The sequence below is a fragment of the Dysidea avara genome, chromosome 3 (genome assembly GCF_963678975.1).
Source record: "Dysidea avara chromosome 3, odDysAvar1.4, whole genome shotgun sequence".
Classification (NCBI taxonomy): Eukaryota; Metazoa; Porifera; class Demospongiae; order Dictyoceratida; family Dysideidae; genus Dysidea; species Dysidea avara.
In genome coordinates, this window is record NC_089274.1 from 34,731,735 (window position 1) to 34,759,511 (window position 27,777).

Here is a 27,777-nt window from a genome sequence, read left to right on the forward strand (position 1 = left end):
ATGAACATGTGATGTCATTCTTTGCATCACTTATATGTGACCCAATTTCTTGACTGGATGATAGGAGTTCTTAGCAATGTACAAGTTTTGTTTTCCACCTGCAAATTAGCTATATATACATGCATGCATGTCTTATTTTTAATTAATAGAAATCACACCTTTCATTGAGCACATTGCATAGCATGTGTGACATGCATGGCTACAAGGGATATAGCAGAAATAAGGTGCATAAGGGATTTACAAGCTAGAATGGTAGCTGGTCCATACAGTTTGCAGTGTATGTGATAAGTATACACTTATCATCATCTAAAGCATGCACCATCAAGAGGGTCTGGGAGCATGACCAATGGCGGATCCAGGATGGGGCATTTGGGGCAAATGCCCCCCCCCCCACCTTGTAGAGTAGTCATAGCTAGCTAGTAGTACAGTTTTGATTAAAATACTGAACTTTATGTTAGGTCAAGATCAATAACTCGTGAAAATATGCACATAACATTAATTTATTGTTACAAATTCACAGCGAATTAGTCAAACTAGCCATAAAATTGTCAGTCAGCACCTTCATACGTACTAAGCGCCTCTAAAAATAATTATCGTCTTGTTGCCTTTAAAGACATTAATGACCTTTTAAACAGCTTTTAAGACTTCACAACCATCTGCAAAGGCCAAAATGGCAAAGTCAACACTGAGATACTACTAAGAGGTGATTTTTTGCTGCTTCAAAAATGCAGCAATTAACAAGAGAATCTGGGTCTCCCCAACCACTTACCACTTAACCTGTTTGTGCCCCTCCCCTTGCCAGCTGCTGGATCCGCCTCTGATGACTCCCCAAAAAAAGCTTTGAAAATTAGCCTTCTGAAATTCATTTTGATGTACCAAGGTTGAAATTTTATTCAAAAATGCACCTAAATACTTATTTGAATACATGACTGTTCCATTAGAGTAGCTGACTGCTCTGTTAGAGTATATCTTGATAATTGGAAGTGGAGGGGTGGAAGGACTTTAGACCCTCCCCTTTGTGCTACACCCATGCATTTCAGTGCTAAAAGTTCTTCGGAACAGTTCATAAGTCATTTTGTGGAGTCCCACAGTAGCATACTGATCGCTAAAATGGTAAAATTTTACGACTCCTTGGAAATCCAATTAAATTTTGTACCACACTTTTCATTTTCGTGGCTAATTATACCTAAAAGGTAGCTTTGAAGTGATAAAACCGCGTGAAATGAAATTCTGCTCTGTCCGATTACAGAGGTCGCGACACACCCGAATATTAATGGTTGTAGCTCCGCTTACGAGTGGAGGAATGAAACAAACTATGGCTGCTTAGAAACTACATGTATTCCCCTAACAGTCAGTGGTGGTTGTGAGGAATTTCATCTTTTAGTGGAGGATTGTTGGGCGGTGTCCGATAAAAGAGGTAAACTTCCGATATTAGAGGTTTTCGGACAGTCACTTTAACTATGATCGGCTGTAGCAAAGCAACCACAAAAGCTGTCCAGCCCAAATTTTGGCACATTGCTAGGCTAAGTGTGAAGTTTATCCGTGGCAAAATTCAGAAGATTCGGCATGGTAGTTTCTGAGAAAAAGTGTCCGATTATAGATGGTGTCCGACAATAGATCGCTTACTCTACTTCGATACATAGCACGCGCCTGTAACTAGAGATTTCCAACTAAATTAAATAATTAACATTCCATACATTCATTGGTATGACAAATATTGTGCATTTTTCAGGGTCATTTTAGTGTAAACCCCACCTCAATCAGTGGTTTCTATCAAAAGATATAAGGAAAAGAAGTTGACAGTGTGATGATTTTTGTGTACAGCTTTTTCAGTGCTTTTTATGTATATTGCATGGCACCAAACACAATATTCAGAGTATCATAAATCTAGATAGGAAACCAATAGCGACATGAAATTTTCACCACATATCTATTTTATGAAGAACAGCATATGAACTAAGTAAAACCTCTCAAAAGTGACCACTTCTTTGTAGACTGACCACTCAGAATATTACATGAATAAAGCAAGTGATTCACAGATAAAACTTTGTGTACTGTGTAATACTAAGTATACACAGGTACCTAATGCATTTTCAGGGATAACTAACTAGAAAAATCAGTAATATTTTATAACATGGCAAGTACTAGCATCACAAGTCACAATTAACGCATACTTCGGAAACATAACAATCAGATAACACAATGTAAGAGCAACATTATTTTTAAAATAGATTTCTTTGGACACTACTCAGCTTTATTTGTCACATTGTAAGCACTAAGGATGATAATTATTATATAACACAATGACATGCATCACTGTACTACAAAGAAAAATTATAAATAGCTTCTGATCAAAATTACAATTACTGAAGCTGCTATAAAATGGATCAAAACAGCAGTAAATACACCAGAATATAACAACAGGTAAGTGTGAAGCCATATAAGGTTGGTATCACATGCCAGTCTCCACTTTTGAAAAGATTATTCTCAACCCGAGGCTCAACCTTGTGTTGAAACCATCATAATAAATGAGACATGTATATACATTTACAAATTCAGTAACCCTCGGTCACATGCGACCACAAGGCTGGTGATCAAGTGATACCAACGTGGGCATGGCAAGGGAAAAAAGTAATTACAATTACAAACAAAAACAACGATTACAAAACAAAACAAAAATATTAAATTACAAGTACATTATCACAACCACTCTCGGCAATCCCTTGCCATAAAAATCCTCTGGGATGCAGTCATACAAACCTTCGAGGCATCATCCAGCATCCGTTGAACCAGTGACCTTGTGATATTGATGTCCTTATCAATAAAATGTAGTACATTGTAAGTGTTAGTGACTGAAAATTGCTGGAAGTGACCTAAAACGCTGATCTCAAGAGTCTCATAAAAGTTGGTAACATTTAACCGATCTAGCTCTGATAGAATTTGGTGGTATTCAGCCTTATTTTGTTTGCGAGATCTAGCCTGCTCAAGATGGTGGGCACTGTCCAATGGACATGTCAGTTCAAATAAAAGTATACTAGAAGTGACGGTATTATGGATAACAATGTCTGGTCTAAAGGGGGTCACAATCACATTAGGTGGAAGTGTAGATGGGGGTGACTCACTGGCTCGCAAGTTAGGAAGGTCAGCATAAACCCGGATATAGGGCAAGTCAATGTAAACCCTGATGAAACTGTCGACCAAAGATTGAATGACTAAATCATGTCGATAAGTGTACCTTTCCTGAGATAACGCAACCGGACAGCCCCCCAAGACATGAGCAGTAGTTGGACGTGAGGAATCACAAAGTACACATTTTGCATGACATTGTATATTCCACCTTCGCAAGTTCATGGCAGTTGGCAGAGTGTCCGAAGCCGCCCGCAAAAGAAATGACAGCTGACCAGGATGCATAATGGATAGTAATCGGTTCCAAGTTCGACAAGAGGTCTCAAGCTTGGCAGAGTCTGCAAACTTGCACTGAACAGAAAGTGTTTGAAGATGATCCTCAGAGGTAGATTTAACCTCACTAAGTAGTTGAGTCTTAGCTGTCACATACAATGATCTCGCAGTAGGTAATGAAGAGAGTTGCTTCCTGGCTGTAGATAGGATGGAATAATCACAATCCTGAAATTGCAGAAATTCTTGCCCTAAATGTAGATGCACGCCCAGCTCTTGGAGCTTAGGGTCTGAGGAAGCACTGATACATGACAACAAGCTAATCTTGGCCTCTCTTGTAACATTAGATACACTTGGGCAGCATATCCCCGGGTAATAAAGGACTACACGTGTTGCACTTCTTGGTAGATGTAGCCATCTTTTCAAGTAGCAAGTAGCCATAGACTCCATCTTCGATATGGCAGTAGGTGTAACTGCATCCACACTAAGGTGGAAACGCAACAGTGATAAAATGTAGTTTCGATAAATCCAAAGTTTGTATTCTCCACGTATGCGCAGGGTGTCAGTAGCTGATAGTAATTCTGTTATCCGGCCTACCATACGTTTATTAGCAGATCTCTTTGTGGCACTTAATGATACACCAATAAGCTTTCCTAAAAACTTTGTGCCGCCTTCAGTAATTGACCTTGTAACACCTTTAGATAAAACTATTCCTTTCTGCAAACACTTAGAGCCGTCGAATAGGTACGATATACACTTCACAGGTTTGAAAGATAGATCCAAGTCACATGCTCTACGGTCAACTGTTTGAAGAACACTAACATGTATATCAAAGTTATCAGAAACCAACGTAACATCATCAGCATAACCCATCACTGAATGCTCACTGGAGTTAACTACTTTCAATGAAGGCCTCCATTTAGCTTTACTGGTGACCGGATCTGTCTCAAGAGGAACGAATTTCCTAGCTCTTTTAGAACAGGGTAGCCACTGCGTCCTATTGAGATCAACTGTTTCATATACCACTTGTCCATTATCTTCACTATACACAATTTTACAAGATCCATCTGTGTAGTACTCATCAACATAAACTTTGTACCATCCTGGCAATTCTCCATTGTCTTCAGTCCATTTTATATACACATAGGTACCAACAGGTGGGAGCATCTCAGTGTCCTTGATCTTCAACTGAAACTGATAGCCGTGGGAGGAGTTTAATGATTCTGCTAGCTTGAGAACAGGGTTGAACACAAGTAGGAAGATTATAGGAGAGAGTGTGTCTCCCTGAAAAACACCTCGTTTAAAAGGTATCTGGTCTGTTTCCCAAGAATTACCCTTAACGATGACAAACAACTGTGAATAAAAGGATTGAACGTAATCTTTAAAAGAAGGTGGTACTTTTACTGCTTCCAGCATATCAAAAATCAGTTGGTGGGACACAGAGCCGAAAGCATTCTTCAAGTCGAGGAAAGTCATCATCAGTGGCTTTCTATTTGTCAAAGCATCTTCCATGATAGCAGATAGAGAGTATATGTGCTCAAACACACCCGGCAAGCCAGAAACAAAACCCTTCTGAATACTAGTATCTATAACATTGTTTGCTCTCAAGTAAATCTCAAGATGGCGGCTCAGAATCTTATGAAATAACTTCCCCACCACACAAGTAAGGGCAATTGGATGGAAGTTAGATGGATCACTGGTATCACCAGATTTATGGATAAGCCTTAACCGGGCAACTCCCCAGCTAGGTGGAGCAGTTCCTGTCTCAAGTAATTTATTAAACAGGGTAGCCATGAAATGATGACTTGACGGAAGGTGGTAGAGATGGTAATAGGTGATGCCATCCATTCCTGGAGCAGACTGCATAGAGCAGTGTTTCAATGTAGATTTCACTAATCCAGGAGTGATCTTCTCTGTGTTGAATAATGACGGATCACAATCAGGTATAAATTCATGGGTCCAATCCGGTAATTTGTTGTAAGTAACTGTACTATCAGAGTAAGTTTCCTTAAAGTAACTGGTAGCAGAACTATGATCGAAAGATGGATCAGGATCATTAGATGGTTGTAACTTCTTGTGAACATACTGCCAGGGATTCTTTCGGAACTCCTGCTCATTCTTACACATTTCCCTAGTGATCTGCTGGCGGCGATGGCATTTTAAAACTTTATTGTGCGTTCGCACCAGTGTAATAAAATTCCCGTCATCGCCCTCCATATGTCTACGAGAAGCGTTCTTCATGTCAGTAAGGTTCTTCAAAATTGTTTCCATTCTACGAGGACGATGGCGTCCGTTACAGGTTGGCAAAATTATCACTTCATACTCCAATAGAAGGTCACTCACAATGTGAGAAAACTCTCCAGCACTTTCAGCAGGACTCAACACATCCCTGCCGATCGAGTGGTGTAGCCAGGCTAAACGGTTACGAAGAATGTCATCCAAACGTGGCCAACACGGCGGCGGTTTAGCGTATTGCTCTTGAGGGCGATGAGGAGACGCCATGTTCACCACGTCACGTGATAATTTTCACCTTATTTTGCAATTCCGCACAAGACAACAAACTGCTCACCTTCAAACTATACTTACATAGATGCAGGGGGATGCCTTGAAGCCCAGGGTGATTGTAATGCTGAATTCTGAGTAGTGCTAGACGGCGATTTACCTTTAAAAGGGCCATATTTCCATCGTAATCCAACATCAATCGTCCTCCAATCAAAAAACACATGGAAAAATCGAAATCAGCATATGTGACCGGATTTGCGAAAAGGTACCTTTTTCGCACATTTTTCAAAACCTGTTTTTTGTTATTAAAGCATTTGTATAATCACATACTATTCGCTGTTAAAATTTTAGCGCGATACACCCAACCGTTATTGAGATATAGGAGTTTTTCGATTCAATACATTACAAATTAACTTTAATACATCTATCAAACCTGTAGTATAAGATTCCGAATATTCTCCGTAACCAATCAAGGCGACAAATCTTCTTACAAATCGCTGTGTTCAGAAACGGAGTGAAATTACAAAATAAAACGGATTAATTATTGCATGGCTGTTTCCTTTTCCTCGTGACGATGTGCTACTGCCATATTCTGTGTAATTCGGATTGTTTGGTGAGTTTATTGTTTACGTAACGAAGTTTTGTCGACTGTAAACACGTAACATACCTGTCAAATGAAGGATTTCTTTTAGTGCGCACTGTTTCAATGCTTTTGTTGTTCAGTTGTTTAAAATAAGCCGACTAAAGCAAGCAGAGTAAACTATGATACTGGATAATAGCCACAGCGAGAACCGTGGTATTATACAATAATTAATTTTAGTTGTTAGCTTCTGTCAAGTTAAAAATGGCGGCGTGATTGTAATTAACCTGGCCTATGATATAAACACAGTGAAACACTACTGTAACAGCACTAGTAACTAGAAAATGAGTTAACAGATACAATTCAAAGAGATTAAATACATACAACACAGAAGTATTCTGAAGTGGAGGTCATGGCCGAGGTTCTGTTGGTTCAGGACATACGATGTCTTGCACTTCTGTTGGACAAAATTCTTTAATTTTATCGAATAAATATCATTTCCTTTCTATAGATAGTCCATCAGGGATGATAACTTGTGGAAGATCTGTGTGATGTGGATGCCATGAAGAATTTTTTCGTAAGTTAATACACCGCTCGGTGTCAGAAATACGGTTTTTCACAAATACCTTTCCAGGGCGTGATGAGCTAAACCTAAAGTGGTGCAACTGCGTTATCCCCTTCAACGCAGTTTTGATGGTGTGTTGCTCGAAATACTCTGCCCAGTTGTACATTGGCACTATGTTGCTTCCGTCCTGTGCTCCAACTAGTTGAGCGTAGTTTGGTTTTGCTGACTGGTTTACTACTCTCACAATATCATCAAGACATCCAATAGAAGTCTTCTTATAGTTTTGCTTCAGCAGTCCAAAACACCAATCAGGACTAAACTTTGTGTGGCCAACAGGAAGAAAAGAGATTGTGATATCATTATGTTGGCCAGTGAGAATGCGCCACATGAAGTAGTACATAAGAAACCGATTCTTATTCTGGCCACAGCAATTATCTGCATGGAAATGGACTGATTTTTCTCCAAATCCATGATGATAAAGGAAATGATGTAGCATTGAAATTATAGTATTTCCACCTTTGCCAACATTGGATGTCTCGTCGATCAAGTAGTTTATCTGAAATTATAGCACATTGGAGATGCAATTCATAAACATCACAGTATCAACTTACTTGCCGAGGAACAGCTTCGCAACAGACACCAAATATGGCACATTTACGAGGTGTCAGAAAATAAATAGGACCAGGCTGGAAAGGGTTGCTTGGGTAATGGACCTACAATAAGTAAGTCATTATAGTCAGTTAGCTATGATTTTATGCAAATACCTGTTGTGCCATGTCAAAGCTGTAATGTATGGTTTTGTTGTTGGAGTTGCAAGGTATTTCTGCTCCAGGAAGAGGAACTTCCATCGTTTCACCATGTGTGTACAGCTCTTCCAATGCTTTCACACTGTCCTTGCATGCCTTTCTGTAATAGTCCCTCTCCTCCTTAACATGTTTGATGTGTGTTTCAGCTTCCTTGATGGTCTACAGTAGGAAAAACAATAGAACTTTGATACTTTTCAGAATAGAATACTGGCAAACCTTGATTTGTTAAGTGTTTAGCATGTGAAGCTTTGTAATGACAATCTGCACATTATAGACATGGCTTTGTTGTAATTTACAGTAGGTTACTAAAGTGATATTCATCACCAAAATGGTTATCTCTAATTGGGATATTCTAATATTTTCATGTATTGTTTTCTATAATGTCATGATTATGTCTCTAAATTTACCTGTGACTTTTCTTCTTCTGGTTTATTAATGGATCTCATAATAGCTGTGCTATTTTGTTGACAGACCCAACACAAATCTGTACGTGGCTTGGCAATGAGAATGTGTGGGAGCAGCTTTCTCCAGTATGCGAGAAAAGTGGTGTTTGCTACGTATCTGATGCCAGCCTGAATGCAAGAGTCTTTGTAACGTCTCCACACATCCTAAATGTGAGTAAATACAATAATGATTCAGCACTAGATCGTTCTGAGTGGTGTCACTGTTTGAAATGTAAAATAATTGTTTTCTCTTTCTTTTTGTTTGGGTGGGGGAGAGTCATCTGTTTACATCTCTCAAATGTTTGCATTTACAATACAACTTGTAGTGCGATTTTGTTACGCCTGACATATGTGACCGTCTCAGCGAAAACTCGCATTGTTTGCACAAGCATGCATATTTAGAAAAATGAAAATTATTTGTAAAATTATGCATTCTAAAGGAAAAAGTTTGCAAGTTTAAATGGGGCCGGTTCTCTGGGAAGGAAGTCTCAAAACAATGACAACTATATACCATCTTACTCGCCTGCTCATGGAGAGTTCGAAAATCTTTGTTTTGTTTCTGTAGTGCTAATGGTATATGGTTGATACATGCATTTGTTAACAGTGCAGTAGACGTGAAGAATCGTTGCCATTTCTTTTGTAAAACTGGCTTTGTGAGTAACCACGCAATCAAATACCAGTCTAAACCTATGCTTCAGTTGATTGGCCAATGACTGCTGAATCTTTTAAGCCAAATTTCAACAGTGTAGGGTAAAGCAAACAATAGTTACAGCCTCGAATGTAAGCGCATGTAATTTATGTTTAGTATAGTTGTTGTACAAATCGATTTTCTTACTCTACCTACTGTCTAGCACTATAATTCCAAAACTGCTCACCGGAATTAGCTGAAATTTGGATTATCCACTCCTTAGGCACTAGAGATAATGCTGAGACAATAAAAAGAAATTCAGCAAGTGTGCGAAAAAGCGGGTTTTTGCTGAGACGGTCATGTATAGAGTATGTTGTTTCTATGTTTGAAAGCTTCTAACATGTCAACTTTTATGAAAAAATATTATGTGAGTAGGATCACATGATCTCAATGGTTCCTTGAATGCCAGTTTTGAAATCCCAAGAACTTATAGAATTGTTTCAGTCCTTTCATACAAGAAAACTAACCTTTTTACTGCTGCTCGATGGTAACAATTTCATATCGTCTCTTTTATATCCAGGTATGCGTCCAGGCAAGAGGATGGCATGTTGTTCAGCATAGTTCTGCAGAAACTTGACAGCAGCATTGATGACATCAAATGGCATGGCGTTGTGAGGAAGACACTTACTGTTTCCATGGACTCGTGGTGTCATTCCACATTCCAAGTAATGTGACCTAATGGACTGAAGTCTCTTCTTTGGTCCAATTCCATAAAGAAACCCAAAGGTAACTGAACAAACCGGAACCCTGTTGTGCATGTAGTCAGAATAGTTCCTTTGTCTCCTTTTAGCCTTGTGTCTACCATCTATGATGTTCTCACTCCTGTTCAATGTTGTCATCAATGACCCTAAGATGACCATGTCAAGTTCGTCGTGTGTCATAAGAGAGGCTTGAGCCCTCATTTCAATGAAGTGCTCTGTTGTGAACTGAGAGCTACATGGTCTACCATCAGTCTTCTTGCAACCACATGTGTTTACTACGAACTCTTCACAAAGTAGACCTTCCCTTTCATCTACCAGTGTACTACTACCTGTGGCTGGAGGTGGTAATGATGAACTGCTACTGTCACTGTTTGAATCCATTCTCCTTCTTTTCCTTGCAGATGTTGAACCAGGAGTACTACTGCTTCTGTTGGTAAGTGGTGTGCTAGTGAATGGCTGATTATCATTCAGTGATGTATCAGGCAGTGATGTATTAGGCGTACTGGTGATCGGCTGACTATCATTCAGTGATGTATCAGGCGTACTGGTGATCTGCTGACTATCAGTAGACACTACACTGGCTGGGCAATACACTTCTGGAACACAAGAAGATTCTGGAGTCATCGTTTCCTGGTGGTTATTTGCTAGTGGAGACTGAAGCATGCCACTGCCTGGAGACATAGTAGTATCAACTGCTGAAGTAAAGTTCAGGGAAATCTCTTCTTCGAAAAGACCTACTGTTCAACTAATTTTAATGTTTTTTGTGTATGTTGTAAATATACCTGCATTGTTGTCAAATTCTTCATAAGTGTCTTCATCACATTCAGTAGTGTTTACATCGTAACCTAGGTGGAATTTTCACCTCGACATGGCAGAAATATTTTAATGGATTCCTTACCGCATTCCGATTCTACGTCACTTTCATCATCGTCAAAATATTCCTCAATAAGCGCCTCAAATTCTTCGTGGTTTGTGTTTAGAGAGTGACCAAGCCCATCGTTACAAAGAGAGTTTAAGGCTGAAGTAACTCTATTTCTACTCCGACTGGCCATTGCAGCAGCTTCGCGCGCAAAAGAACCGCCATTGAAAACAAATCGGCTATTTGTAAGTGATTCCGTGTTACGTCTATCGTAGTATGTGCACATGGCCCTATATTTTGCATAGTATCTTTCGGTACGATGTACCCACGAAGCTATAATTTTGCAGTGTAATAGCCTAGGCTTATGCGCACCCATATATGCAATAAAAAAGGAGGCTTATTATTTTTGGAAATTTTCAGTCGCTCTTTACTCGAGTTTTGAAATGTGCGAAAAAGGTACCTTTTCGCAAATCGGGTCACATATACGGTTTGCCCAGAACCACTTTCTTCGTCCTCATCAGCAGCAGATTCACGCGGAAACACTCGGAAACTTCGGCTATCACAGGTGCCACATTCTTCCAATTAGAATTACGTACGCAATTATTTGTATGGGCTCCCTATGGGGATTTTTATTTTCAAACTTTGATTTGCTGTATTTCAATAAATACCGCATGGATTTTAATCCAGTAAAGTGCATTACAAAGTACGAAGCATTGGCTACCATTTATTGGAACGGCAGCGTATGAAACATTTATTGAAGGTGTATAATTTAAGTAGCAAAAATATGTGTGAAAAATTGGTAGGCTGGAAATCGCTACTGTAACATTGGCAACGCATGGGCGTTTAAACGGGTAGCAACAGCCACGCTGAGGTCCCGCCATGTAGGGAGGTGTAGAGGGCTTGTTTCTAGTAATTAGCTATACATTTCCTATTTACAAGCAGCTGTCAACTCAAGGTACAATAACGAGTTGTAGTCTAAATAAGTTAGACGTCAAGAACCACTGGGTTCTACGGGATTTAGAAAACCCTCAGGCCCTTAGTAGCGCCCTCGCTGCGCTCAGGCGCTACAGCCCAGGGCCTTCGAGTTTTCTAAATCCCGTAGAACCCTGGTTCTTGACGTCTAACTATTATCTAATCCAAAACAGCCAAGCTGTAAAAAAAGTGCGCGGCCCTCAGAAAGGCTATGGTGAAAAAAGATGTGAAATCCAAGGTGGCGGCCAAGAAATGGCTGTGATGGTAGGTTAATGGTAAAAATTTTAATAATGACAATTCAGGTAAATTTTGTGAAGCGGCACAAAAATTCACCTGAATTGTCGTTATTAAAATTTTTACCATTAACCTACCATCACAGCCATTTCTTGGCCGCCACCTTGGATTTCACATCTTTTTTCACCATAGCCTTTCTGAGGGCCGCACACTTTTTTTACAGCTTGGCTGTTTTGGATTAGATTTCATTTCTTTTTGTATTTGTATACCCCAAAGCCGGCCTACGGCCAGCTTTGGGACTTTTTTAACCTATGTTTTTTTTCTTTACTACAGGAAGAAGTAAAGATGAAGTAGATATACTTTAAATATTTTATCAGTAAATGTACAAATTATATATATAATACATATGTGACCGGATTTGCAAAAAGGGGCCTTCCACACACATCCAATTTGCCAACTTTGACAATTGATAACTTCAGATTGGAAAGAGCTATTGCCTTGAAATTTGGGCAGTGGTGATTTTTTTGCAGCTGAACTCTCCACATGATGGTTTCTTTGTAGCTGAACTCTCTACAAGGCAATTTCTTCTAGCTGATCTCTCTACAGGGAGATTTGTTTGTAGCTGAACTATCTACAAGTTAACTTCTTCTAGCTGATCTCTCTACAGGGTGATTTGTTCGTAGCTGAATTCTGTACAGGTGATGTGTTTGCAGCTGAGCTCTTTACAAAATGGTTTCTTTGTAGCTGAACTCTCTACAAAGTAACTTCTTCTAACTGATCTTTCTACAGGGTGATTTGTTTGTAGCTGAACTATCTACAAGGTAATTTCTTCTAGCTGATCTCTCTACAGGGTGATTTGTTTGTAGCTGAATTCTGTACAGGTGATTTGTTTGCAGCTGAGCTCTTTACAAAATGGTTTCTTTGTAGCTGAACTCTCTAAAAGGTAACTTCTTCTAACTGATCTTTCTACAGGGTGATTTGTTTGTAGCTGAACTATCTACAAGGTAATGTCTTCTAGCTGATCTCTCTACAGGGTGATTTGTTTGTAGCTGAATTCTGTACAGGTGATTTGTTTGCAGCTGAGCTCTTTACAGAATGGTTTCTTTGTAGCTGAACTCTCTACAAGGCAATTTCTTCTAGCTGATCTCTCTACAGGGAGATTTGTTTGTAGCTGAACTATCTACAAGGTAACTTCTTCTAGCTGATCTCTCTACAGGGTGATTTGTTCGTAGCTGAATTCTGTACAGGTGATTTGTTTGCAGCTGAGCTCTTTACAAAATGGTTTCTTTGTAGCTGAACTCTCTACAAAGTAACTTCTTCTAACTGATCTTTCTACAGGGTGATTTGTTTGTAGCTGAACTATCTACAAGGTAATTTCTTCTAGCTGATCTCTCTACAGGGTGATTTGTTTGTAGCTGAATTCTGTACAGGTGATTTGTTTGCAGCTGAGATCTTTACAGAATGGTTTCTTTGTAGCTGAACTCTCTACAAGGTAACTTTTCTAGCTGATGTCTCTACAAGGTGGCTAGTTTGTAGCTGAACTCTCTACATGGTGGTTTCTTTGTAACTGAACTTTCTACAAGGTGACTTCTTCTAGCTGATCTTTCAATAGGGTGATTTGTTTGTAGCTTCACTCTCTACAAGGTAACTTCTTCTAGCTGATCTCTCTACAGGGAGATTTGTTTGTAACTGAACTCTCTACAGGTGATTTGTTTGAAGCTAAACTTTCTAAATGATGGTTTCTTTGTAGCTGAACTCTCTACAAGTTAACTTCTTCTAGCTGATCTCTCTACAGGGTGATTTGTTTGTAGCTGAATTCTGTACAGGTGATTTGTTTGCAGCTGAGCTCTTTACAGAATGGTTTCTTTGTAGCTGAACTCTCTAAAAGGTAACTTCTTCTAACTGATCTTTCTACAGGGTAATTTGTTTCTGGCAGAATTTTCTACAGGGTGATTTCTTTGCAGCTGAACTCTCTACATGGTGGTTTCTTTGTAGCTGAACTCTCTACAAGGTAATTTCTTCTAGCTGATCTCTCTACAGGGCGATTTGTTTGTAGCTGAACTCTCTACATGGTGGTTTCTTTGTAGCTGAACTCTACAAGGTGATTTTTTCTAGCTGAACTATCTCTTTCCATAGTTGCATGAACTCCCTACAAGGTAATTTCTTCCAGCTGATCTCTCTACAGGGTGACTTGTGTGTAGCTGATCTCTATACAGGTTTCTTATTTCTAGCTGATCTCTTAAATTCTCTTCAGGGTGACTGCTCTATTAGGATGACTGCTCTATTAGAGTATCTCGATCTCGCACTTGCCGCACCAAGTTGGATTTCGTGTTATAACTCCGTGGCTTTAAGTCTGATTCTTCTACATCATTGATGAGCCTTTCTAAGATGATTACTCCATCTGTACAACGATTTTCAAGCATTACCCTAAGCGGTTTATCTGGTAGGCGTGGCAAGCAGTCGTTTTTTATTAGCTGATCTCGATTGCGTAATTGTTACACACTGTTGGTTTTTTTCGTTGTATCTTCCTGGTTTTTAGGTCGATTTCTTTCAAACCACAAAAGGTTTGAGGTTCAATAGTTAACCTATTCACCCACCGATTTTCAGCTTCTTCCCATACGCGGTTTACCCTGTAGGCGTGACAACATATTGGTGTTAATTTTCGTGAATAATCGCTCATAACTCTTTGCCTGTTTATCGTATTCCAGCCAAAGTTGGTACCGAGATGCGCCTTTATATCCCCCTTCTGTGTGCCAAATTTCAAGGCAATCGGATATGGCGTTCGAGTTTTATAGCAGTTTTTGTAAGTGTGCGACAAGAAAAAGAAAAATAAGAAAAAAAAGAAGAAACTGAGCCAATTTTTGAAGTCGCATATCTCAGGAACGCGCGAAGCGATTTCGCTTAAATTTGGAATGTGGAGTGCTGCAGCTGGAGGGAATGTCCACAGCAAAAATCGTCTTGTTTCATCAAGGAAGCACAGAGCTACGGAGCTACGGAGGTGCGAAAATTGCGTTTTCTTTCTTCCTGTCAATATACTCACGGGTGTTACGCGCCGGCTTCTTGGGCCGCACGACACACTACCGTGTGTCTTGATTTGGAGTGTTGACACAAACTTACTGTTTAGTTTAATCTATCTAAGATATTCCATATGAGTTTCAAGACGCAATTCACTACAGCATACTCTATTGGATCTAGTACCATTTCTAGAACTGATGCACACAGAAACTTGGGAATAATGATTTCCTCCAACTTATATATATATATTGTGGGAAGCTCACTACAATAATATTCTTAGCAAAGCCTACAAAATGTTAGTTCTACTACATCGATCTTTCTCTTCAAATATCCATATAGAAGCAAAGAAATACCTCTATATTTCATTAGTCCGTTCTCAACTGCTGTCCTGCAGTATTTTGTAGAAGCTACATCTGATAAAAGATATTAACTTAATTGAACAAATCCAGCGACATGCAACTAAGTTCATATTGAACGATTGTACTCAAGTGACTACAATTAAGATCTTACCTCTAATGTACACTCTTGACGTCAATGATGTAATGTTTCTTATCAAATCTATCAAATTTCCATCAGATGCTTTCAATATTAAAGACTTCGTTACTTTTACATCTGGCAATATTTGACTAGCTAATAACCACAAGCTACAGCACACAAGAAGCTCAAATGTTCTCAGCAACAACTTTTGTTTTAATAGAATATGGAATGCACTACCCTTAGTTGATTGTGATTTTAGTATCCTATCATTAAATGTGACCAGATTTTACAGAACCGATCCAAATCGCACATCAGGCAAAATCAAACTAACACCACCAGTGGATAGCTACACTATCGTACTACAAGTTTTGACCCTCAGCACTACTCAAACTATACGAGGCTGGTTTTTACACACGTCTTTTCTGGGTGGTGTGGAGTGCTCAAATGGCGGTTTCAGGCCTTGTGAAGGACCTGGCTTGGCAAGAGTCAGTGGTTTACTGGTGGACAGCCTTATAATGTTGGCCAGACGTGTTCTCTGCTGATTTTGCTACATATCAGCCACTAAGGAGCCAGCACAGCCCTGTAATCTGGTGTCTGGACTCCAGTCGTGGTCTGCCTCCATTTTGAGGTCTAACTTTTGCCCTCCCCGCCACCCCCCAGCCTCCATCCCTTTGTGAGCACTTGTGATACTACTTCGCTCGTCCAACTGCTCAGAGTTTCTATCTTATTTGGCGGGAAACTGTACAAGCAGCTACAAGTACTGGAAGTGGCTTGAAAGGTAACAGATTGATGCATCTTTTGTGTAAATTTCATACGCGTGCTTGCTATCCTTGGAGAGTTATGCTGGCTTCAATTCTTTAAAACCGTTTATCTCGGAACTTCTAATGTGCGATTTGGATCGTTTTTCCAAAATCCAGTCACAAATTACGTCTAATAATGCACTAATACCACTGCACCATAGGAATAACTATACTGAAATTCTGTGTTAACACTGACGTAAGATCAAATTTGTATACCATATATCAGAGCCAAGGTCAGATACTGTATAACTTCATTTGTTTATATTACAGGTATATGGAAAGGCCAGACCTATAATATTAGCTACCTGGTCATTACATTGCTACATTGACAAATGTCCGTGGCACTTATTGACTAGTATAACTAGAGAAAGTATCCTCCTGTTAGTAAGATTGAAAGCAAAAAAAAAAAATTAAAAATAGTAAGGACGAGTCAAGGTTCACATTCTTGTTTTTTTTTTATGTTGATGACTTGAATCATATCACCATGATATCTTCTATAGCTCAATGGTGGTATATAACTTTAGCCAAACCAATAATTCTTCATAAGTAAAGCGGAAGCATCCAGGGTTAGGCAAGATATGGGTGCTCCATGACTTGGGTAGTCAGTAGCTATATAAAGCAGGGGGGACATCCCTATAAGAAAAGGACTAAGTGCATTTAATGTGCAAAAAAAATTCCTAGCAGGCAATACAGCTAAGTGTGCCCATGGGTTGGTGCTGCAGGTGAAAATTTTCATACTAAGTAGTAACTTTGGAGGATTCTTAATAATTCTATATGTCGAGACTGCTCTATTATAGTATTTGACTGACTGCTCTGTTAGAATATCTTGTTCTTTTGTATGATTTTTTTGTGGGGACGCGTGGTTCCCTCTGGATCAACCACTGTGACCAATGCCACCAACAATTAAATCTAGTGGCTTTATGTTACAGTGATTCAATCATAAGATATTAATGGCAAATCTGCAAAATGTCTTATGCAGTTATGGTAACAACAGACTGTTACTGTTCATTTTTTTGTTTGTATATACATGATATTTTAGGTCCTTGTCCATTATTTCACAAGTGGCTTTCAACTCCATGTCATCTTAATGATAGGTGAAAGTTGTTAATGATAATTATTAATTATGTATTCTGAGTATTTACATCTTTAAGCTGGTTACGTTTGCCAGTAACAATACCTCAACAATAGCAACTATATAAATTTTATACAAAAAAAAATCAGCAAAACACATAGCTAATGGTGTAAGTTTCAGAGTCAGTTATTGACTAAACAATGTACACGTGCTGACTTTCAGTGATTTACTTTTTAGCTTTCACACTCCCATAAGCTGGGTTAGGAGTCATGGTAACATCAGAGCCTGGAGTAGTTTTGGTGTTAGTTCCCATCCTTGTGGCTACTCCATATGATGGGTTAGGCTCAATAGTAACATCACAACCCATGTTACTATTACCCTCTCCTCTGATTACTCCATATGATGGGTTAGACTCCATATTAACATCACCTTCTCTATCATCATGTGATGGGTGTTTAGTTAACTCAGTGGATCGGGCATAAACATACTGATCTTCAGATATTTTATTGTTTGGTTTGTTCACACCATAGGATGGGTTAGGTCGTATAGCAATATTAGAACCTTGTCCTGTGTATGACCCATATGATGGATTAGAGTCCATCTTGATAGTATCATCATGATGTAATTGAGGTAACATTATCTCACTGTATTGTTCTTCATTTTTCTTTTCTGTAGAATTCGTTCCACCTATGGATGGGTAGAGGATTTGTAAATACAAAACAAAATATCACTAATGATGTATGGTGATTAAGATACAGTCTCATATTTTTGCTATAGATGAATACCAAAGTATCAAATTTCATGAATTTAACCAGCTACACAGTAGGGGTTATTATGCTGATCAGCACCTGATGTGCAAATGTAATTCTTCCAAATAATTAGCAATAAACCAGTATGCTAAAGTAGGGACCAAATTTACAATCTGTGTGCTGATCTTAATGTTTTATAAATAATGATTTCTACTAAGTCCTAACTTTCTTGACTCTTGTTTGCTAACTGTTTCTCCTACACACCACAAGCATCAAAGAAAAGAATGATGATATGCACCACAATTGCATGGCAAACACATGATGTGACCCATACTAAATGCTGACAAGAAAGCAAGAAAGTGGATTGATTCTGCCTGTTACATGGCCTAACATATGGAGAAAAATATGCGAAGTATTCTTGAAGTAATTCAACAGTTGGAGATATGGTGCAGAAGATTCACCTGTTGTATGTCATCAACACATAAAGCTATTGATGCACTACTCACAAATTGACAACTTTGTGCTACAAGCAACAAGAAATGGAATACAAAGAAGGACAAAGGTTGCATACAGTGCAGCTACCTCTTGCGGCCTGGTTAATCAAAGGTATGCGTCAGGCCCAAGTATTATCTAACAGCAAAAAAGCTTGTAGAATTAGCCGCCATTATTGAGTTATACTTGTCTGAAGACAAATAGTCGGTTAATCAGTCATCAGAAAAATCAATATAATAACTAAATGTTGTCAAAAGCATTTCAAATTACTCTGAAAGCTCGATTACAAGGAACAAACTCAAAGTTTAGAATTTTTTTTAAAAGGTAGAAATAAATAGTAGGGCTGGGGGATAGTATGAACATATTGGAATATCAGGATAGTATCGCTATCATGTATCGCCTATTGTTTGAAAAATTACTATCGGACAGTAATTAAAATGTAAAAATATGCAAATATTCATGCAAAACACTTGTAAAAACAATATTTGGGAACAAAAATCAGCCAAAAAAGGCTGATTAGTGTCTTAGTCAAAACCATATCCATAATTACGTACATCCCTCCTTGCATATCTCTGTGAAGGTAATAAGTAGATTTTTACTATCGTTATACTATTGTCTATCATGAACAGTGTCTTACTATCATTCAGACATTGAAAAATTCACTATTTCCCAGCCCTAAAATAAATAGTGTATGGGTGCAGCTAACATTTCATGCTGTTGTGCAGGTTTGAGTTGTAACATACATGATTGAATGTGATAGACAGCCATATTTAAAAAAATTATTATTATAGCTTGTACAGTTATGAACACTTACCATCAGATGTGGTATTAGTAATCCCAGCCTTAACAGGATATGATTTCTTCTGATGCAATTGTCTCATATAAATCAATACAAGTAGCACAACTATAATGATGACTACAATAATTACAACTCCTCCTACTGATCCACCAATAACAGCACCAGATAATCTGGATGATCCTCCACTGTCAGAGCCTGGTTAATTTAACAAACATAATATGTGACTAACATTGGTACCTGCCTTACATGCAGAATGCCTTACGTGCAGGACCATCCACACATCTATATAATAATATTATTGCGACACAGTCTCACAAAACCAGTATTATATATAGCATTTCCAATTGGTACAACTTGAGAAATCTTAGCTTTTGTTGTGAATCAGGTAGCACATTCAAACTTTGTCGGCTTAAGGATGTGGCATAGCACTAAAATGTGGCAAAGTTTCAAAGAGATCCATTATATACCTACTTAATACCATCATCACCAGTGGACACCAGTTTATACTGTTCAAGTATCATTGATTAAACTGTTGATCAAAATGTTTTTAATAGGTTAATTAATGATCAGAACACTTTGCCTGCAAGTGTAGTTAACATTAATTCTGTAAATAGTTTTAAATCCTTAGTAGATAATTACTTACTTGATTCTAGATTTACATTTGTATAAATTGTTAATACTGTACAGTTTTGTGGTGATCTGGTATACAGGCTGTGCCTTTACTGGTACTTCAATCATATTCATGATAATACAAGTAGAGGTAAGCATCAATTCTTGAGTGTGGCTGTAAAAATCGTTGGTTATGGCCCCGTGTATGGCTTGCTGTTTGAATAAGGTAGTTTCCTCTTTCAACTTATGAATGAATTTATACATCATAACTAGTTTCAATTTTTTGCTTCGCTCTTCAAGAATTGGTAGGTCAAGGCATACGTATAAGACACCATGAGACTGCAAAGCAATAATGCTAACCTAGTTGGTAAAGTAGTTTTATTCATTGCTACTTTTAAATGGGCTCATCACAAGAAATGTGGCTCTTGCTAATTGCAGTTATGGAGAACACCCTGTACTATAACAACATTTCACTTAAATTAATGTCTACTATAGTCAAGTTATTAACATGCGATATATGTTCCCTTTTATATGCAATGACTGATAATATCAAGAGTATATAAATATCACACAACACTTATTTTGGTCATCCATGAAGATTTTACATTAGTACAACTGAAGCATCAACTTATCAGATTCAATTTGCATGAAATTTTATGCCATACAGTACGGTAGTACTCTATACTAGGGATCACAGAGGTTTGGGTTTTTCTTGCCAAAAATATCACCTAAAAACCAGCTTCACAATACCATCCTGGTGCTTTGGCAGTATTGGTTAGGTATAACCAAGCCCAAAAGTGCCTTCAGTATGACCCTAAATGCTTCCAATAGATTGCTATAACATTTAAAAAAGAATATTTAATGGGATTTTCTGACTGACTGACTGACTGACTGACTGAATGACTAACTGCCTGCCTGACTGACTGACTGACTGACTGCCTGCTTGCCTACCTGACACCTTTAGACATGCGTAACTCGAACGGTTAAGACTACGGACTTGACTTTTTCACTGTTTGGCATTGCTTCAGCTAGACAGGTGCCTTTTGGCATACCACAGTATGTACAATGCAAGCATCATGGACTTACCTTTGTCCTCGTTTGTGTCCCATTTCTTTATGCTGACAGCCCAAGGTGTTGATCTGTGGTAGTATGATGGCTTCCCTATGTTTGTAAATGGGAATTGTCCGTATTGTAATTTTTCCATGGTGACTGGATTCCTACTGTTGTTCATTTGTAATGCTGTGAAATGGGCTGAACATACCTGAAAGTGAAGTGTAATAGCTGCTTCACTTTCAAGTCAGTAATTGATAGCTGAGGCGTGTACTCAGTCAAAAACATTAGCACTGGCATAATCCTATATTTTCATTCGATATGCATGGGTTTACTAGTTATAAACAATGGTCAAGACTTCTTCAAAATCAGAAGAATTGTAGCAGGCTGTATAAAGTCATAGCTTGACGAGTGGATACTAAGACCATCATAATTAGGTTTGGAGAAACCTAGGAGTTATGTTAGTTACTGTATGAGTATTAATTGAGGCTGTAAATGATATGGGGAAATGAATTGATGGTATCAATTGAGAGGCATGGTGAAAAAAAAGGTACAGGTCTGATCACTTGTAGTAGTTAAAACAACTTTGTCTCTCTGCATGCCAATGGGAAGTAAGCAAAGTTCAATATCACCTCCCCAAGTTGTAGTTAGAGGAATCTCTTGACATTTTTGCAACCACTGAATAACATTTAGTCCGCTTTCTTAGTGAACATCAGGATACATCCCCATAATAGACTGAGCCACCTTTCTAAGGCGTTGGCAAATACCTTCATCACCATCACTAACTCAGGGTATCAGCCTAGCTTGGTGAGCAATTGAATGGTACAGGCAGTTTCCGTTGCCTTTTACCACATGTTGTTTGGCATCCATGCGTTGCAAAGCAGCCTGTAACGAAAGCGAGTTGGTCTTGGTTGATCCTACAATTTGCACATCACCAGTTGTACTACACTTTCCTGGGTCCGATGTGGCATTCTGTGATGAAAGTTTACTGGGACAAAGTAAGAGTTCACATAGTGGCAACACGATTTTGCTACGTGCTGGTTTATCCGTATTTATTGCATCTTGTATCATAACTTGACAAGCTTGAAGGCTTGATGATCAGATAAGGTACAGCAGCTGGCAGAAACTTTTCAAAATAAAATAGTTTAGCAATCTGTAAAGTTTTCGTCATAAAAGCAGCAATGTACCAAATCCGCTGAACAAAAACCTGCTTAGGGCACCAGACAACAAAATCACTCCACTTAAAGTTTCCAACGTGCATCTGTGTTTAGAGTTGGTAAAAATAAGTATGCAATTCAGATAAGCACATCACTCCTTTCTGCTCCACCAAGCAAAATGCTGGAACTTTTCTGCAAGCATCTGTTATTGTCATTCTGCCACAAACATAGGGGCATTTGACTTCTAAACAGCCTGTTTTGTGTTCATCCTGATTGGGATCAGTCACTATGCCATCAGGCTTGCTGCAAGCCAGGATTCAAACTCATCTACGATCAAGCCACACTTGGTTACCAGGACATTCACTCCTTGACTATGCTGGTACTGCACATATGAAGAGATCGCATCTTTTCCATGTTGTTTTCCATAAAAAATTGCTGCAGTGTTAATTTGTGATGGGTAAAGCTTTTTTTTGTATAAATGCTTCACATGTGGTGGTGCTTTTTCTATGGCACACTTCTTTCATGATAGAAGCAGTGATTCGTAATTTTCTTGCATTAAACCAGAGTTCTGAATCTGATTGCAATCTAGTAGTGGCTTCAAGGTCTTTTCTTTGCTCTAAATTTAAAACAACATGATTTCTGTATACCGTATAGCTCCAAATTTTCGTGGTCTTAAATTTTCGTGAGCGATAGAATAATTTGACAAATATAAAATTTCATGATAAAATTTTCGTGAATGCAGCAACATTTCATGAACGAATAATTCTTGTGGGTGCTACTCAAAGGTTGCTGGTAAGATTCTGTGAGGGAGTTATCAGCAATTGTGCTATGAATATGATTTAAGTAACCATTATACAGACAGCTGGCTGCTATTCCATAGCTACATGCGTGTAGGTCACTAACCACCACGGGACGATCATGACACCAGAATCCATTTCAGCGCCATTTTCAATAAGTGTGTGAGATACTGAACATATCAATCAGTGCTACAGCTATATGAGGATGGATGATGCTAGCCTTGCAGTGGTAACATATGAGTATAACTTGAAAATTCGAGGTTACCATGTATATCAAGAAGTATGGACACCTTTTCTTGGTGAAACTCTGCCATGCTCGCCAGAAGATGGAAACCCACATGACCCATTCTGTGTGAAAGTAACCAAAAGAGATGTTGGAACTATTGGACATCTGCCAATAACAATAAGCTCTTCATGCTCAGTGTTTTTGCAGATGGGAGGAGCAATCTCTTGTAGAGTTACTGGGAGCAGATGCTATTCTCGAGATTTAAACCAAGGAGGGTTGGAGATACCGTGTGTATTGGTGTTTCAGGGTAGCAACTGTCTTGTCTCTAAAGCAAAGAAAATGTTGCAGCTATGTGAGCAAAAACCAAACAATATAAAAGCTACTACTGCACAAGATACACCAAAGGAAGCCTTAAAAGATGGAGAAGATCTCCCAGGAAATCCAGCCAAAAAAATTAAAGTTGAAGAGGAGGAAAGTACATCAAGATGTGACCATAATAATGAAGATGTTTGGCTGCATCACAAAATCCGACTGTCTTTAGAAGATAGAAATGCCGTGTCCAATGGACGACAGTTAAACGACAAGCACATAAATTTTGCTCAGATTATTTAGAAGGAGAAATTTCCAGACATCACAGGCTTACAGTTAACATTGCTACAAACTAAATTCAAACTTGACATTCGTATGCCATTGGTTCAAATTCTGCATGTCCATGGTAATCACTGAATAACAATTTCCAATCTACAGTGTGAGGCTGGGAAGATTTTAATTTATGATTCCATATTCAACACAGTTGATTCTCAAGTAAGGCAGCTGGTTGAAAATATTTGTGGTTCAGAAATCAATACCAGCATCCATGGTAAAATGTCAAAGCAAGCTGGGACCACAGATTGTGGTGTCTTTGCTATTGCTACTGCTACCTCACTTCTACATGGAATGAATCCTAGTGAATACACACAATCACTGATACAATCACATTTAATCCAGTGTTTTGAAAGTCTTGATTTAACACCATTTCCTTAATTTAAATATAGCTACATGTACTACAAATAATATTAATCATTATACTATCACTGTTGTAACCATACACTTATGTGCTGTTTTAATAAATACAAAGCTACTTGTTAAGAATGTCTAAAATTCCAACATGCTTAAAGCCATTGACAATAAGCTCAGGTCTAGACTTGAGGTAATCATACAACTCAATCATCCATCTTGCTCCTATAGGTTTCACAATGCTTAACCTGAGATCCACAGGTTGTAGTCGTCTGCTCAAAGGGCCACTTCCGAGCTGCTCAGCTATTTTGGCAGCATACCATTCATTAAACTTTGCACGAAGGAAGTCCTTAGTTGGTTTATTAACGCTGACATCTAGAGGCTGCAACGTATCCGTACAGTTGGGTGGCACAATTACATAAAAGATGTTATTGGCTTTTAGTAATGACAGCACCCTATCAGTAACTTGACTACTGAATTCATCGAAGATAACCAATAAAGGGTAGGTTGGTGGGAATTTCAAAGTTGTCTTCTTTTCTTGTAAATAAGGAAAAATGATTTTGTTGATATATTCCACCATTGTATTCTCGTTGCACTAGTGGTTGTGTGTTGCTGTGATGTGCCATTTTGGTGGAAATGAGACAGAAGGAAGGCATTTCGTTGTTGTTCCTTTGTAAACAAGTTGAACAGGAAGAAAATCTCCTGTTAAACTCCCAGCAAAAACTGCAGTTATCTGCCTCTTATCGTTAATGCCAGCAATCTCTACCCTTTTTGATCCCTCCTTCTCCATCGTCCATTCTGACACTGGGATGTATTTAATCCCTGTCTGGTCCCAGTTTATTATTAGATCATAAGGTATCTCCGCCATTTCCACAACTGCCTTGATGTGAAGCAGGAACTGGTATCTTACTTCTTCAAAATTCTTCACAATCAACTTGGACTTTGTTGTTGCCTTCCGCTTAACAAAGTTCATTTTCCCCAAGAAATACTTTGCCCAACTTTTCTTCAAGGCGATGTGACCACCATTGCATTCTAATGACATCGGCTCTTGATGCTGCACTATTCCAATCCCTGCAGCTATTACAATGGAGGTGTTGACAACTCCTCCAGCTTCTCTTATGGTTCGGATATATAAATGTAAATCCTAGCTTGCTTAGCTTGTCAGTTAACATTGCTGGCCTACCCCTCTTCTTTTTTTCAAGTTCGTCAATGGAAATTATCTCATTAGTTTCTTTTCTGTGCGATTCAGTAGTTCTGATGATCTCCTTTTCCCAGTCAATTACTGTACTACATTTCAACTCTGGATGCTTTGTGGCAAAATGCTTGATAGCTGTCGCTGTGCCGTGTTGGACAGCATAATTACCAATGGCAGCTCTCTCTTTGTCAGTATAAAAGGCATAACTCCCTCGCTTTCCATTGCCTGATGGATGGCAGTGAGAATCATCACTAACAAACTTTTGCACCACGTTATTTGCTGCCTGAATTGTAGACGATGGCACAAGCTTCGACAGTGGTCCATCCGGACTGGGCAGGACTGTGGCCGCAGCGTTGGAAGACGAGGTGGCAGATGAATTTGAAGACTTTGGCTTAAAATACTTGTAAAGAGGCATCACTTCCATTTGAACACTGACTTTCTAATAGCTATTGTAAAACTAAAATTTCGTGAATAATATTTTCGTGATCACATGCAAATTCACGAAAATTTGAGACCACAAAAATTTGGAGCTATACAGTAGCACATTGGTGAGATGTGGTGGAACCACTGATGCTTTCTCCTCATGTCATTCGCATCACTCCTTGCATGGGTATAACAGTGATCATGTGTCACATGAACCACTTGAGCTGCTAAATCATCTTGAAACTTCTTCTGTGCAGCAGCCCATGCAACTCTCTCTTTTTACTTGATCGAAGTGACTTTCCAGTGGTGGTGGTTTATCATCAAAAAGTTGCAAGAAACAGAAGACCCATATTTCATTAGCAGAGACCTTGCTTGAGTTGCCTTTTTTCTTTCAGCTGGTGTCTTTGCCACTTGAACTGCATTATTAACAGATAAAATCTTACTTTGCTCAATGGCAAATAACCGTTCCTTTAGAATCCTTACTTTATTTGGGTCAATAATCCTTCTAGACAGTAGTCGACAATCCCATTTATTTACGTGATGCATCTTGAGTCACTTTGGTACCCCATATTCCTCTTTTGAAAGACAACATCCTTTATTGGCCTGGGTTCAATGTTCCTTTTTCTTGGCTGGTTCCACACTTGTAGCCGCTCTGTACAACCTTTCTGTTCATTCTCTTGGAGACCACAGTGTATATAGTCCTCTAAATAGTACAGAGTGGCTATCACATGATTGCAACACCCTGAGAGACCTGCTGGGCAAGCACAGCAAGCAGTAGTAACACGAGCAGAAGACTCATTGATAACAATAGCCACATGATATATCCGGTCTTTTTTCATTGACAGCAATACTGTTGCTGCAATACAAACATAACCAGAAACACTTGGCATTGGGTGGTACTTGATGTTCTGAATGTGGCCAACTTTGTAAAATGGATATGCCTTGTGCAGTGTTCTGGTATACTTCACACGAACGTAAATATAATCAGAATGCACTGCTGGTTGCTCATCAGAACTTGGGTTTAATTTTGATTTACCTGTTCACAGTTTGTTGATATAATTTCTGCCCGTTTGCCTGCAATTCCCTCTAAACAGCTGACTCACATGGTGTTGCTATGCATATATGGTGTGTTGCTGCAATCTTGTACTAATTGAAAGACATATTTGCTTCATGGTCAACTGTAAATCCAGTTATGACATATCCACAGTGCTTGTCTGCGTGGCTTGTGCAAAAGTTATTACACCCTACTCCAACAATTTCTCAGTTGCCCTTTCCCCAAAGTACTTGTGTATAGATATCTGTATGAATGTTATTTGTGTTTTGTGCTGTTATGTATATTTTATGGCAATGGTGCAATGTTATGTGGTAGATATTTGCATGAGTGTTTGTTTGTCTGATGTTGTTACATACAGTTTATGGTTTTGTGGAAAGTGTTATTGTGGTTAGAACTAGGCAATAGAGCTAGATGTGGTGGAAACTGGAAGGGTGGTGTGTATAGCTAGAAAAACATTATATATTCATGTCTATTTTGTATGCACACATACTAAATACATGGTAAGTGGTGATTGCACCCCAGGGGTGTGCACTACTTGAATATTCCGAGTGCACACCGCCCCGGGGTGTTGCCACACCAATCAGCATGTTAACACCTCATTATAGGATATTCATAAGCATCTTCTTATAGCTTTATATTGTATATTGTACACATACATACACTTGGATACAGCCATGTTTCATGCTAATACCATGTGCATTGTGCTGGTACAGTACCATTGTACATATACGATACCATATGTGTATGGTATGAAATGCAACTATGGCATATAGCTATACAATAGTCATACTAGTATAATTACCTTCCATTTGATTACACAAGGTGTCACTACCACTCCAGCTCCCATCACTCTGACAGGTCCTAGTGTCACTACCAGTTAGCTCATAACCAGTGTTACATGTGAAACTACAAGTGTCTTCATAGGAAGGAGCTCCATCATCTCCAAGTGAACAAGTCATCACTCCATTATTAGGATCAGTAAGTGGTGGACATGGAACTACAATATAAAAAATAATGTCAACCCATATATAGACAAGTACGCAGGAATTTTCAACTAGAGTAGGGAACATAGCACATTAATAAAAAGTACTGAAACAAGCTGGAGTAGTGCATGATATTA

At 38.7% G+C, this 27,777-nt stretch overlaps 3 protein-coding genes and 2 long non-coding RNA genes across 9 annotated transcripts in view; 1 reads left to right on the forward strand and 4 right to left on the reverse strand.

Annotated features, from left to right (window-relative positions):
* Positions 1-5,898, reverse strand: part of LOC136248475 (uncharacterized) — a 31,164-nt gene extending 25,266 nt beyond the window's left edge. The window contains exon 1 of the mRNA XM_066040254.1: positions 2,798-5,898. Coding sequence (XP_065896326.1) covers positions 2,798-5,898 — 3,101 coding nt within the window. The remainder of the gene's footprint in view (positions 1-2,797) is intronic.
* Positions 5,899-6,399: 501 nt separating this feature from the next.
* Positions 6,400-27,777, forward strand: part of LOC136250857 (uncharacterized) — a 383,395-nt gene continuing 362,017 nt past the window's right edge. The window contains exons 1-7 of one of the 5 annotated variants that reach the window (XR_010698759.1): positions 6,400-6,511; positions 6,990-7,055; positions 7,113-7,765; positions 8,321-8,463; positions 9,501-9,706; positions 9,771-10,118; positions 10,153-10,507. This is a non-coding gene — a long non-coding RNA (uncharacterized lncRNA). Of the gene's footprint in view, positions 6,512-6,989; positions 7,056-7,112; positions 7,766-8,320; positions 8,464-9,500; positions 9,707-9,770; positions 10,786-27,777 lie in introns of those variants that run through there. The other 4 variants (XR_010698760.1, XR_010698761.1, XR_010698762.1 and 1 more) reach the window with 4 other exon arrangements.
* Positions 7,651-8,845, reverse strand: LOC136250872 (uncharacterized). Its single transcript, XR_010698794.1, has 3 exons — positions 8,257-8,845; positions 7,808-8,008; positions 7,651-7,756 (listed from the first exon to the last, which is right to left on the reverse strand). It is a non-coding gene; the product is annotated as an uncharacterized lncRNA (long non-coding RNA).
* Positions 9,089-11,147, reverse strand: LOC136250845 (uncharacterized). The gene is made up of 2 exons (XM_066043172.1): positions 10,580-11,147; positions 9,089-10,526 (listed from the first exon to the last, which is right to left on the reverse strand). Exon 2 carries the CDS (start codon positions 10,360-10,362, stop codon positions 9,430-9,432), a length of 933 nt encoding a protein of 310 aa, XP_065899244.1. The 5' UTR covers positions 10,363-10,526; positions 10,580-11,147; the 3' UTR covers positions 9,089-9,429.
* LOC136250846 (uncharacterized) lies at positions 17,118-27,739 on the reverse strand. Its single transcript, XM_066043173.1, has 3 exons — positions 27,460-27,739; positions 19,166-19,345; positions 17,118-17,797 (listed from the first exon to the last, which is right to left on the reverse strand). Exons 1-3 carry the CDS (start codon positions 27,725-27,727, stop codon positions 17,337-17,339), a joined length of 909 nt encoding a protein of 302 aa, XP_065899245.1. The 5' UTR covers positions 27,728-27,739; the 3' UTR covers positions 17,118-17,336.

What these genes read in the sequence shown, in the direction of transcription:
- LOC136250845 (XM_066043172.1), bottom strand. Translation starts at nt 10,362, where the DNA reads ATGTCTCCAGGCAGTGGCATGCTTCAGTCTCCACTAGCAAATAACCAC.
- LOC136250846 (XM_066043173.1), bottom strand. Translation starts at nt 27,727, where the DNA reads ATGTTCCCTACTCTAGTTGAAAATTCCTGCGTACTTGTCTATATATGG. An exon ending in CTTGTGTAATCAAATGGAAG is followed by an intron (nt 19,346 to 27,459) that starts GTAATTATACTA and finishes TAAATTAACCAG; the next exon opens with GCTCTGACAGTGGAGGATCA. An exon ending in TACTAATACCACATCTGATG is followed by an intron (nt 17,798 to 19,165) that starts GTAAGTGTTCAT and finishes ACCCATCCATAG; the next exon opens with GTGGAACGAATTCTACAGAA.